Source organism: Gopherus flavomarginatus, chromosome 3, assembly GCF_025201925.1.
Source record: "Gopherus flavomarginatus isolate rGopFla2 chromosome 3, rGopFla2.mat.asm, whole genome shotgun sequence".
NCBI classification, from domain to species: Eukaryota; Metazoa; Chordata; order Testudines; family Testudinidae; genus Gopherus; species Gopherus flavomarginatus.
Window position 1 is genome coordinate 272,169,595 of NC_066619.1, and position 14,481 is coordinate 272,184,075.

Sequence of the window (14,481 nt, forward strand, 5' to 3'; positions counted from 1 at the left end):
ACATTTTTAGAGAGCAGAACCTACAAATTGTGGTCTGGCACAAGGAGGAAGCTTTAGTATAGTTCAAAGGCAAAGATGTCATTTTACCACCCCTCAACAAATTATAGGATTTATCATAAAAACAAGAACAAAATGGAAAGATGGGAGGAACAGAGGCATTTAGAAAACAAAGAGATGTTTGTGTGATATATATGGGAGAGTCAAAAATGCAAACCTGATGTTAAGATTACAGAAAAAGGGGAACAAAGGAAAATGGGAAAAGGGGACAGGTTTTTTTTTTAATTGCAATTAAAAAAAACTCTACAGATGTGCAGAACAGACCCTACCAGTACCAAAAATGTTTAAATGGGCCCAGGTGTTTTAGAAGTCTAAGCAGATATTCTAAATATCAAATTCTTCCTTCTTTCCCAATGCAGGGTGAGAGTTAGCACCTTTGTGTTACAATGTAATAGCAAGCATAATGTTTCAGTTTTTAGAACAACTCTCAAGCCTTCTCACTCTCCAGTGTGGCATTACAGAAGCTGGTTTTTAAGTCTGACTAATCATCCCTCCATTCTGCAACTTCCAGTGAGGTCAAAGGCATTCCATGCATGAAACTGGCAAAATGATCAGGCCACAGAATTCTATGTACATATCTAAGTCCTTTTTTCCTTCTTGCAACCTTCCACTGTGTTAATGCAGTCATACCTTTTCAAACTATGTATCATGTCTGTGAAGGCAAATGTTAATCTTTCATAAACCATTGTTTTCTTCCTCTAATTTTATTCCTAAAACTCTATAATTTTCTCTGTGTAAGTCTCACTGCCTACACAAGCATAAAAATTGAAAACCTCAGCCTCTCAGTGCAGGCAATGGAGCATACAGAGAGGTAAATTCATCTGCCTTCATTGTAGGACTTCAATCTCCAACTCCATCACTTCAGGTCCTGCAGTGAACTTTCCAACTCAACACAATACATCAGTAACATCTGCTAGATACAGATAAAGAATAGCAAACCTTTACATGTTCAGGGTCCACATAGTGCATTTTCTTCATGTCACATTCTTCAGGGCCAAAACTTAATTTGAGGATATAAAGGAAGCACACCACGACTGCAAACAGTGTAACACGTCTAAAAAGAACAAGAGCCATTGATTACTTTTAGGGCAGAAGGCCATTGCCAATAGTGGAGTTATTTCTGAGCTACTCCTTTGTGAAGCTGATAAAACGTGAGCGAGTTCAAAAAAAAAAATAAATAAAAAAAAGTAAAGAAGCATGTTTAAGTGCAACTCATAGTGAGACACTGCATAGTCCTAATACTGTAAGCCACATTCTTCCTCACCTCATCAAAGCTTTTTGCACTACAGTGGATCAATACTGTAATATGGAGACTGGTACTCAAGGATGCTTTTGCTTTGCAGTGTGGTTCTGCACTAGTATCGGTTACTTTAAACGAAATGACCTAGATGTGTCCTGCATCAAAACTGACTACATCAACAGGCTTCTCTCTGTACATTTTGGGACTACATTAAAGTGCTTTTCGATTTCTTTAAAAAGAATAGTTTTACTTCACTCCTAAAAATACCCAAAACAAACATTACGCATACAAAGAGTGCAGTTGCAAACTGGGTTTTCATGATCAGAAATACTTAAAATGATTTTGGTGCTGAAAACCCAATTTGAAAATTTTAGAGCCTAAAATCCCAAACCACCACTTAGGTGCCGCCAAGTCTATTTTGAGTCACTTGGAAGGCCAGAATGCAGGATTTATAATCCCAAATTTAAAAAGACACCCAGAAACCCAACTTTCCGCCTTATATTAAAAAGCCAGCATTTCTAGAATTATTTTAATCCAGGTTTTCCTCAGTGGTTTGAGCATGTTAAAGGGCTATGTGAATGCTGAGTATTATTACTGGGAACTACTATCTGAATAACATAAATACTAAGAGCTACCAGTCAGCTGAGCACTGTTACCTTAGATGGAGTGTTATAGTTAGGGCCCTACCAAATTCAGTCATAAGATCTTAAAAAAATCATAAATTTCATGTATTAAAATCTGAAATTTTACAATGTTGTAATTTCAGGGCTCCTGACGAATAAAGGAGTTGTGGGGGATTGCAAGGTTATTGCGGGGGGGTTGCAGTACTGCTATCCTTACTTCTGCGCTGCTGTTGGCAGAGGCACTACTTCAGAGTTGGGCAGCTGGAGAGCGGCAGCTGCTGGCTGGAAGCCTAGTCACTGACAGCAGCAGCATAGAAGTAAGGATGGCATGGACATGGTATTGCCACCTTTACTTCTGCGTTACTGCCTGCAGAGCTGGGCCCTCAGGCAGCAGCTGGCCTTCTCCAGCCACCGAGCTCTGAAGGCAGCAGCACAGAAGTAAGGGTGGCCTGGTATGGTATTGTCCCCCTTACTTCTGTGCTGCTGCTGGCAGAGTGCCACCTTCAGAGCTGGATGCCTGCCTAACAGCCACCGCTCTCCAGCTGCCCAGATCTGAAGGCAGCAGAGAAGTAAGGATGGCAATACTGTGACCCTCCCTTGCAACTCTCTTTTGGGTCAGGCCCCTCGGTTTGAGAAACGCTGGTCTTCACTGTGGACATCTGTACAGTATAGGGTAAAAGCATACTAAAGACCAGATCTCACGGGGGGAAATCAGATTTCATCATCTGTGACACATTTTTCATGGCCATGAATTTGGTAGAGCCCTAGTTATTCATTTGAAAGTATTTTAAACAATAGTTTCTGTCCTCTTGTTTCACTACCATCCATTTCCCACAGACACCAGCTAATTTGGGACGTAGGAGAGAGTAATTAAAAATTGTTACTAATAAACAATTACTACTTTATGCTCCCCTGTCCCCAGTGCTAGTTCCTATAATGGGAACTACTCCCTAAGAATGTTAACAGACAATGTTTATTAACGTTTATTCCCTTGTTCCGAAAGGGATTAATATAAACTATAAAGAACAGATATCTTTTGTGCTGCCAACATATGAAGGCATGTAATTGTCTGGCCTTTAACCTCACAAAGGATCGGATTAAGTATGAGAGAAAGTTACTTACTATAACTGGAGGTTCTTTGAGATGGGTGGTCCTTTCCTGGATTCCAAACACGGATGCACATGCACACCATTCGCTGGAGCCGGAACTGTTCATAGTAGTATCTGTTGACCTGCACATGCATCAACTGCGTGGCACATTCGAGGCTTTAAGAGGCTGTGCCAGTCGACACCCCTCCCAGTTCCCTCGTACCAGGAAGCAAATGGAGCCCAGAGCACAGGAGAAAAACGGCTGAATTGGAATACAGATAGGGACCACACGTCGAAGAACTTCCAGTTACAGTAAATAACTGTCTCTTCTTCTTCTTCTTCTTCAAGTGATGGACCCTGTGTCAGGATTCCAAACGCAGGAGAGTAGCAAACAGCGGTCAGTATGGAAGCGGTTACGAGGGCTCTTGAGAAGACCAAGTCAGTACGACAGCGTGACCAGCTGCTGCATCCATCACCATCGAGGGAGCAATGGCATAGTGAGAGGAAAAGGTGTGGACAGAGGACCAAGTAGCTGCCCAACATATCTATTGCCATGGAACATCTGCAAGGAAAGCCAACAGGGTTGCATACGCCCACATGGAGCGGTCATGCTGCAACAGGAGATCCATTTGGAGAGGCACTGGGAAGAAAGGGTACAACTCCGACAGCACTCTGTGATGGCGATAAAGAGCCAGGGGGCCACTCGGAACTCACGTGTGTGATGGAGATAAAAGGCTAATGCTCGGCAGACATCAAAGGAATAGAATATGCACTCCATGGGAGAGGCGTGTGGCTTAGGGCAGAAGACAGGAAGGTGTGTACTCTGGTTGAGGTGGAAGGAGAAAGTCACCGTGGGCAGGAACTCAGGGTAAGATGTAAGGAGACTCTGTCTTTGTGGAAGATGGTAAATGGCATATCTGCCATCATGGTGGCCAGTTTGCTGACACGTCATGAGGAGGTGATAGCCACCAAGAAGATCACCTTCATGGAAAGATGGGAGAGGGAGCAAGTGGTGAGAGGTTCGAAGGGTGGCTTGGTGAGCACAGAGAGAACCAGATTCTGAACCCAAGAAGTGACAAGCCTTTGTACTGGGGGGAAAGTACTGAGAAGACTGCAGAGGAAGCAGGAGGTTGTCGGATGGATGAAGATGGAGAAGCCATCCACAGGAGAAAGAAAGGCACTGAGTGCCTCCAGGTGGATGCAGATGGAGGAGTGAGCAAGGCCTGATTGGTAGAGATGACGGAGGTAGTCCAGAAGGACAGGAATGGAGATAGAGTCTGGAGAGATGTGATGGCGCTGCACCCACGAGGTAAAGCGGTGTCACTTAGCTTGACAGTAGATTTGAGTGGACTGGTATCGGCTATGAGAGAGGATGTCTTGGACGGGGTCGGCACAAGCCCAGTCTACACGCGAGCCCCATCCAAATAGCAGGTGGTGAGGTGCAGAGGGCTCGGATTGGAGTACTGTAACCAGCTGTGCACCTGCATTAGGAGACCCGGGAGGGTCAGAAGAGGAATTGGAGGGCAAGCACAGATTGGTGTACCAATACTGGCGAGGTCAGGAGAGAGCTACAAGGATAACTGTCACTCAATCCTTCCGCACTTTGCGCCGGACCTGGGGAAGAAGGGGAAATCGGTGGGAAGGCGGAGTGGAGATCCAAGGTCCAAGGAATGAAAAGGGCGTCGCCTATGAACCTGGGCCCAGAGCTCAACGGGAGCAGAAGAGGGGAAATATTCCAGTTCTCAAACTTCACAGAGGTCCCAGTGCAGTGTGCTCCACCAACAAAAGATGGATCAGAGAGTGGGGTTGAGGAGTCTGACTCCTTGTTGGCGTGGAAGGACCAGTTGAGCCTGTCCGCCGGGGAGTTGCTGGTGCCTTGGAGGTGCACAGCATACAAGGTGATTCCATGCTGGAGGTACCAATTCCAAAGATGGAGAACTCCATGAAGAGGAAAGGAGACATGGTCCTACTGGTTCATTGATATATACAACCTTCGTCAGATTGTCAGACAGGAGCTGAACGTGGCAGAAACAGAGGAAGGGCAGGAAGGCCTCTCAGGCCAGGTGGACTGCCCGTAGTTCTAGGACGTTGATGTGTATCCGCACAACCTTTGGTGACCAAAGACCCTGAGTGGTGCAGCCGTCAAGAAAGGTGCCCCAGCCAAGGACTGAGGCATCTGTGTTGGAGAGTGGTGCTGGCGTGGGGAACATGAACAGAATGCCTGCTAGAATCACGGACAGTTTGCATCACCAGGTGAGGGAAGCCAAAACAGTAGGAGGGATGATGATCACCTTGGGCAGGTAGTCCGACTGGGGATCATAGATGCAGCAGAGCCAGAGTTGAAGACAACACATATGGAGGTTGGCATATGGCATGACTGCAGTGCAGGCCACGATATGGCCCAGGAGGGATAGGTACTGATGGAGGCACATTTGCGGACGGCGGTGGAGCATTGCGATAGGAGAAGTGAGGAAAGCAAAGCCATCCATGGGAAGAAAGGCATAGGGTGCAGAGTCCAGGTGTACCCCCAAGAAAGTGATCATGCAGGTAGGGATGAGGATTGACTTTTCCTCGTGGATGTAGATCCCCATGCTGCTGAGGATGGCGTGGAGGGTCTGGACAGAGGCAAGAGTTGCCACAAGGAGCCAGTCATCCAGCTAGGAGAAAGAGGGAATGGCCCTGGTGCCACAAACAGGCCACCACAACCACAAAGACCTTCGTGAAGACGCAGAAGGCAGTGGTGATTCTGAAGGGGAGGACGTGGAATTCATAATACAAACTCCTCACAGAGAAGCGGAGGAATTTGCGATGAGCAGGGTGGATGCCCATGTGGAACTATGCATCTTTCATATCAAGAGCAGCGAACCAAGCTCCACGGGAGAAGGAAGGGATAATAAGGGGGAGGGTGACCATCCTGAAGTGAAACTTGTGAATAAACTTGTTCAGGGAACGGAGATCCAAAATGGGATGAAGACCACTCCCTTTTCTTCGGGATGAGGAAATAGAGGGAATAAAAACCACGGCCACAGTAGGGCCGCAGCACGGGTTCTATGGTGTCCTTTTGGAGGAGGGCGGTTGATTCCTCATAAAGATGGTCCTTGGAAGGGTCCAGAGAGTGGCCACTGGGCAGATGATTAGGAGGGAAGGAGAGGAATTCAATAAGGCAGACTTGGTGGACGAAATCCAGCACCCAATGGTCAGGGGTGATCCTATCCCAATTGTGAGCAAAGCGGGCAAGACAACTCCCGAAGACTATCTGTGGGGTGGCCAGAGGGATGGAGGAAGGTTCACAGTTCTCGAAGAAAGAATCAAAAAGGTTGCTTAGATGGATGGCGATGGAAGCAACAGAGGAAGAACAACGAGGTCGTTGGGAGCAAGGGTGATGCAGGTCAGGTGGCCATTGAGGGCACGGCTGGTAAGTGGCAAAAGGGAGAGGGCAGAAGGACAAGCGTTGCTCCTGGCGGGTCAGAGCCGGAGTAGAAATGCCCAGCGACTGGAGGGTGGCACGAGAGTTCTGGAGGGAGCAAAGGGACTTGTCTGTCTCGTCACTAAATAGCTTATGATTGTCAAAGGGAAGGTCCTCAAGAGTTGTCTGACCTCCATAGAGAAACTGCTAGACTGGAGCCAAGAATAGCGACGGATGCCAAGGAGTGTGACATAGTGTCGGCGGTGGCATCAACAGCAGTTTGGAGAGCTTCGTTGGTCAACAGTTTTTCCTCATCCAACAGATGCTGATATTTCTGGCGCTTTTCTGGAGGAAGGAAGTCCTGAATGTCCGCCAGCTTGGAATAGGACAGGAAATCATACTTTGCGAGGACAGTCTGGTAGCTGGCAATGCGGAATTGTAGACCCATGGACGAATATACTTTGCGGCCCAGCAAGTCCAGCTTTTTGGTAAAGCAGTCAGGACACATGGATTTAAAGTGCTGCTGATGGGCGCGCTCCATGACCGTGTGCACTACCAGGGAGTGGGGTGGGTAAAGAGAAAGTCCATACCATTAGAGGGCACAAAGGAGCAACGTTCTGCCTGCTTTGACATAGGAGGCTGGCATGTGCCCAACAGCCTGAGCTGGCTGCAAGATGGTGTCATGGATGGGCAAGGTGGTATGGGAAGGCCCCAGAGACTTGAGAATGTCAAGGAAGTGTTCCTGGGAATGATGAACATCCTTCACTGTGAAATTAAATGCAGCAGCTCTGCCGCGGAGCAAGCTATGATACTGGGTATGGTCGTTAGGCACCAAGAAGGTGAGTGGAATGTGGGCATCATCCAGGGACGAAGATGCACCTGTGGGGACTGAAGGTGCCAATGGTTCAGCTGGAGCTGATGAAGCAGAAGCATCCAGAAATTCCTTGTGGAAGGTAGCGGTATGGGCAACAGATAAGCAGTGATACAGGCAGTACATCCCACGATCGTGGTAGGGGTCTCAAGCGGTGTCCATGGGTAGCGGAACCATGGATCAGCTGAGGGACCACAAGTCTGTGGGTGTGACCAGTGCCGAGAGTCGAGGCTGTAGGACCGGGCAGAAGAGAAGGCTGTGTCTGGGACAGAGGACCACTCTGATTTCAAAGAGGGGTCCGGTAGAGAAGGGGCTGTCAGTGAAGGCAGAAATGTCAATGCAAAACGAGGTCCGAGAGGATGGTCAACAACTAGAAGGGGTGCATCCGTCACAAGAGCCGGAGGAGAAGGATGGAGTAGGAGGGGCTCGTCCACTGGAGAGGGGGCGTCTCGGAACAGGCAGGGGTCCAGAGCGCAGGGGAGAGCTAACGAAAGGCAGCATGAGTTCCTCTGACAGCATCGGGGTGATAAGCATGCCAGAGTGCGCAGGACTGGGTGGGACAGGCCAAAAGGTCCTGGTGGTATTGATAGTGCTGAGGGCAAAGGAGGAGGCCCAGGTGCAGGAATAGAAGACAGAGCCAGTGGCATACAACAGCATTTGGAGCAGTGCTCTATATAAGCCTTCTTAGGAGCAGGAGCATCCACAACTGCACGCAACTTCTCGCCCAACCTAACATGGCGTGGGGAGGTAACACTGCATTTAGAAGCTGTCCCAGTCGGGGAGCCACTCTTATGCTCGTGCTTCTTGTGCACGCAGTGGGGTTTCGGCAGGTGTGGCAGTGCTGCATGGGAGGGGCCCAGTGAAGCGCTCACCACCAGTGTCAGGCACTGTTCCAGCAGATCCGGTGGAGCCGTGTCCAGTTATGCACGTGGGTGCATTGACTCCTCCATCAGATATTTGCAGAGCTAAAGTTCAGAAGCTGCTTGAGTCCAGGCAACAAGAAACAGTACAAGGCAGTAAAGGCAACGAATGTGCTCGTGTCTCACTGAAAAAGAAAAGAGAGCGCAAGTCACAGTTCTTGAAGCCGGCTTGTTGGGTCCAGGGAGAAAGAAACCCCTGAAGGGGAGAAGTCCAAGGAAAACTAACTACCAAAAACTCATGGACGACAACTATATACAGCAGAAATGAAGAGCAGTTCTCCTAACGAGAAAGAAGAGTTCCGACTCTGGCCATGCAGCGGTAAGAGGGAACTGGAGTAGCGTCGACCCGCACAGCCTCAGATGTACCACGCAGTTGATGCACAATGCACGTGTGGGTCAACAGACACTACTGCGAACATTTCCGGTTCCAGCACACGGCACCCATGAGCACCGGCGTTTGGAATCTAGATAGGGACCATCACTCAAAGAACCATGACTTAAGCATTAGTTCACATGAAATGGAGCACTAAGCCTCAAAGGTGGATGCACCATCCAGCACTTTTATGCTACTTAACAGCATCCTTTTTTTTTGGAAACTCAGCTTATTCAAATGTACCATAAGTGTATGTCTTGTATTTGCCTTTTATTTTAAAGCTACAGAATCCAGGAGTGTGCTAGATGGTTTACAATTTAAAAAAAAAAATACACAAAGCAGCAAGCAATGCCCCTTCATTAAAGTGCTTACAGTCAAGATTCTGCCAAGATAGAGTAATACACAATAGAGAAGGGATGAGAAAAGACTACAGTAACAAGATCACACATTTAGTCAGTTTTGCTTATACGCACACTCAGTGTGTTGCGTTAGGTTTTTTCTTAGACATATGTAGGTCAATCAAAAATTGCACAGCATTTTACACAAATTCTGCAGAGACATGTTATATCATCACTGCTGCAAAAAAGTTTCAATTCACTTGCTATTGCTTCTGAGAAGGCACAGCCAAGGTGTTTTAGACTGGTGGAGTCCTTGCCAATACTGAACTATAAAAAGGCCATTTTCCTAAGAACTGATGAATTTTTATTTTTTTTTACCCAGAACAGAATAAATAATGTTAATTAAATACTTTCTGACAAAGACTATTGTATAACAATAATGTTGCAATGTCAATAGCCTGATTTGTCATGTTAAAAAACAAAACCAAAAACAGTTAGCAAAATGCTATTTGGTCATTGATATCTTAAAAACACTCATATGCTAAAGAATAAAAATATTTTTAAATTGACCATTACAGATGGATATCATTCTTATTCTACTTGTTAGTTAATTTTAATAAATTTCTTGTTATTAGGAAATCTGGGTATGGATTTTTGAGGTTTAGTTGTTCATTTATTCCCATGGAACAAAGCCAACCATAACAATGTATGGATTTTTATACAGAAATAAATATTGTCATTCACTTAGAATAGCATAGATAATTTTTAATAAACTAATGATTGTATATTTGGTTTCTGCATGTCAGAAGTTAACATACAATAAAGCCAAGATTTTCACAAATGAGTGACTAAAGTTTGTATTATTAGCGAAGTTTGCTAATCCACACTCTAGTAAACCATAAAAACATTGGCAGGTTCTCCATACTTGACAAAGATTTAATGATCCACATTGTAATGATGTGTCTTAATACAAATATATCTTTATTTTTATATAATTTAGCATTTATACTAATATATTACTAGCTGTGAAGTATTATCAAATTAGAACTAACCACAAGGAACAAACATATTTTGTGCAATATTTTTAAAAGCACAATTGTGTTTAGCAAGTAAATTAACATTCAGTAATCTACAATGTGTTTCCACTGTACTCTATTTTCATCAAGTATGACACTATGGAAGTGTCTTGGCATGATGGTTTATTGGACGCAAAATAAAACTGACATTCCAGGGTTTGCTGCTAAATTCTTATTGGGGGTTGAAGGACGGGGAGAGGGGAAATGGGTTGTATATATTATATATACACAAAGAGAGACAGGGGCTGGTATCCTGAAAAAAAATGACACAGGCACCCAACTTCCAATGTGATTGGGTGCCTAACTCCCTTTGGCAGATGTGACAATCTCATTCCCTAGGCTTTTATATCACACATCACTGAAGTATCTTCAGTGTCTACACCCTGCAGCATGTTTGATTAAACAGAAATTTAAACCTAATTTATCATGACAGAGACACACTTACTTGAGAGTACCTTTTAAAAAACAGCTTGGTCTTTTCATCTTCATGTGTGACCAGCTTATACCATTGCACAGAGGGCAAGTGATCACTTTTCAACTTCATACAATTATCTTCATCACTCAGCATTGCTGCAAATTAAAAACACACTTTAAATAAGAATCTTGTTGCTATGCATTCAAAAAGCTTCTGAAGACATCCAATTACTATGAGCAATTAAAGTGGAAAGTTTCCTGGAATAGATCCTGGTTTTGTTTACCCTGTTGTCAATGCTGAATTGCCATTTTAATTTCTGTATTGTTAATAATTACTTTATCCAAATGGGTTGCAATGAATGAATGAATTCATCCCAATCAACTCTCAACTGTACTGCTAGGAAGCAATTCTAAAAATATACAAGTGTTACTATTTACAAAGCATAGATTCCATGCGAGTTTAAATCATAGAAGATGTAAGATTTTGAACTATATGAATATTATACAGAAGTTATATAAAGTTATCACAGAACACAATAACTGACTATAGGCAACATGTACACACACATACAAACATATATACATATATAATCTACATACAAGCCTTATGTCATCTATTCCAGCATTACATCACATCTCAGACTGTAAACTACCCAAGGAAATGATTATATCTCTGAATTCTATTCAGCATCACATACATCTATGACAACATACAAGAAAGTAATAAAATATTTCAAGGAGGGAGCTTTTGTAGAGAGAGGGCAGGTGTGATGTATTAAATGACCAAGTTCCAAAAAGAATGTCTAAACAGAGGGGAAACCGAAGAGTAGGTTTCAATGGATTTATAAGAAAGCAGGGTTATCTAAAATAGAGATAAATATTTTAGTTTATCCAAGAGCAGGTTAACAGGTAACTTGATCACAGTTTATAGGAACCTATATGTGGAGAATATTTTTGACAGGTAAGGAAATCTAGCAGAAAGGGGCATGATAAGATCCAAAAACTGGAAGCTGAGGCCAGACAAATTCAGACTAGAAACAAGGTGCAAATTTTTAACAATAAAGATAATAGATCATCGGAGCAATTCTGTCACTTGAAGTCTTTAAAATCAAGAATGGATGCCCTTCTAAAGGAACACTGTAGTTCAACCAGAAATTACAGGATTTATGCAGAAAATCAGCCTAGACAGTATAATGGTGCTTTCTGACCTCAAAAATTATTAATAAAAATTGACCTCAACCTCTGGAGTGGATTAGGGTGTTCTGTTTCTTAAAGATAAATTGTGCCTCCTATACAAGTGTAATTTTCCCCATTCTACGTTATTTCTTAAAGATTCTGCTGCCATTTCGCTTGGATGTAAAAAACGCTGTTTTTCCCCAATGATACTGCAGGTATCATTTTGCAACAAATTTGTATGCCGGTGAACTGCTCAGTCTCCCTTGTTTAGCCAATTTGAGTATTAAGAGACTGAAAATATTTGAAAACTGTCTTCAAGATAATCTTTCTTAATTTCTGGGGTTTTACAAACTGATTTTCCATGGATGAAAATTCTGTTACAGAATCCTGTGCAGTCTCTGATTCTGCCATTGATGTTTTATATTAAGAAATGTATTTACTATCATTGGGCTCTTAAAAAGAAGAGAGAAGCCCGAGGCTGCCAAAACCCCGAGCCACCTACCGCTATCCCACCCCCACTGCCACAGAAGCCCTGGGCGGCCCAAGTTGGCCATCCAACCCGAGCAGCCCCAGCGGGCCCAAGGCCTCACCAGAAGTGCCGGAGTCACCCTAGTGAGTCCAGGGCCACCCCAGATGCCCCGAGCCCGGCATCCCACAGCAGCGGCTGCAGCCAAGAAAGGCAGAGCCTTCCCTGGTCTATTATACCTGCTGCCCATGATAACAAATGCTAATAATTATGCCCAGCTCTTACATATAATTTTTCATCAACAGACTCAGAGCACTTCACATTATTTAATATATTAATCATCACACTACCCCAGTAAGCTGGAGGGGGGGAGTACTAATATCCCCATTTTACAGATGGAGAACTGAGACACGGAGAAGGTAAATGACTTTCCCAAGATCACATGGGAAATCTGTGGCAGAGCAGAGAATTGAACCTAGGTCTCCCAGGTTATAGACTAGTGTCCTAACCACAGGACCATCTTTCCTAACAAGATATCTTCACACATGGTTCTTGGATCTATTTCACATTTAAAGAAAAAAGATTCTCGCAACTCAGTGGGAACATAAGAGTACTCAGCAAACTGAAGTACCCTCAGCTAGAAATGTTTGTACTTTGCCTGACTATACTAACTGCACAACAGTGTTTTATTTGTGCAGTTTGAAATGGCTGTGAGAGGAGGTAGACAGATTCAGAGCTCTTTCCTCATGTGCTTCGTAAGAATACCAGCCATTTTGAGCACTCTTCTTTATGCCATTTGCTTTTCAGATGTATTTTCAATAAACCAAAGACCATCAAGTTAAATAATCTGTGACAGGAATAATTTAGTTGAGTGGGTAAAGCCATCAGAAGCAAAGAAATTATTCCAATCTTTCTTTCAGTTGTGTGACAATTTTCATAGAACTGGAAGGGACGTCAAGAGGTCATCTAGTCCAGTCCCCTGCACTCATGGCAGGACCAAGTATTATCTAGACCATTCCTGACAGATGTTTGTCTAACCTGCTCTTAAAAATCTCTAATGATGGAGATTCCACAACCACACTAGGCAATTTATTCCAGTGTTTAATCACCCTGACTGTTAGAAAGTTGTTCCTAATGTCCAACCTAAACCTCCTTGGCTGCAATTTAAGCCCATTGCTTCTTGTCCTATCCTCAGAGGTTAAGAAGAATAATTTTTCTCCCTCCTCCTTTTAACAACCTTTTATGTATTGAACACTGTTATGTCCCCTCTCTGTCTTTTCTTTTCCAGACTAAACAAACCCATTTTTTTTTTCCAAATCTTGCTTCACCAGTCATGTTCTCTAGACCTTTTATAAGGTCTTCCTATAAACTGTCCTTAGATCATCACTGCAAAGTTTACTAACAATGACCCATATGGAAAAATTGTATCAGATTTCAAGACTATCTCAAAAAGGCACTTCAGTAATTAAAACAAAATGCATCAGTGTTTTTCTGATGGAAAGGTAAATATTTGGATTTGGGATTTCTCCTCCTATTTAGCATATGATAAACTAGGGAAGTACCAAATTTCACGATTCTACTTGAGAACTGGCAAGTCAATTATATTAGTTAAGATCTAAATTGTATTAAATATAGCTCTCTTTCTCAATAATGCATTTGTTTTGTACCATAATGTTAGAGCCAGGCCTGAATTTCATGAGTTCCTTTTTTTGACCCCAGCCAAGAAGTTTTCTACATTACACTTGAATTATGCAGCAGAATAGCATTGAACAACAGGTGAACCGATAATTATGGAACAATGTTAACCGTTCAGCAGCATTTTTACAATCCTATTATCTAACCCTCCATGACATAGAGGCAAAAGTTATACTTAAGTTTAAACAGCTGGTGGCTGCAATGCCAGAATTTTCTAAACCAAGCAGGGCCTAACAGAAATTTGTAATAGAGTGGAGTAAACAATTCTAGACTCAACTTCAGGAGAGGAGGATGGGATTTAACCTCAAATTCATATTTGTGACAGACGTGGAAATGCCATGAAACAATCTAAGAACGCCGAGAAGTAACAATTATTACACACTGTATGTGACCTGGTCAGTGAAGGGAGGTTATCATATACTGGGTTAAGACTTTCCTGTATGAATGCCCTGATCTAGAGGCTGTGGGAAGAACAAACAGGAAAGGCAACACAATGGCTTCCCACATAAGACCATCCAGGCACAAACAAAAAGACAATTGGGAAAATTGTGTCTCCAGCAAGTTACAAGCCTTGTATGTATATCAGCCTGGGGATCAAGAGAACACTAAATAGTTAATAAAAGCTCCTTAGGAGAAAAGAGGCCAATTGTCAGAAGCTGTTAGGGAGCCAGGCTAACACAGGGACACACTCTGCAGATGGAGTTGAAGGAGGTGGGCCTTTCTCGAAGCTAGGAAATC

The 14,481-nt window shown here is 43.6% G+C and overlaps 1 protein-coding gene across 5 annotated transcripts in view; it reads right to left on the reverse strand.

Moving 5' to 3' along the window:
- Window positions 1-14,481, reverse strand: part of ST3GAL5 (ST3 beta-galactoside alpha-2,3-sialyltransferase 5) — a 40,164-nt gene that overhangs the window by 17,017 nt on the left and 8,666 nt on the right. For 2 of the 5 annotated variants that reach the window (XM_050947858.1, XM_050947859.1), the window contains exons 2-3: window positions 10,448-10,562; window positions 997-1,111 (exon numbers count right to left, since the gene is read on the reverse strand). In XM_050947858.1, coding sequence (XP_050803815.1) covers window positions 997-1,111; window positions 10,448-10,562 — 230 coding nt within the window. Of the gene's footprint in view, window positions 1-996; window positions 1,112-3,042; window positions 8,331-10,437; window positions 10,563-14,481 lie in introns of those variants that run through there. The other 3 variants (XM_050947862.1, XM_050947861.1, XM_050947860.1) reach the window with 3 other exon arrangements.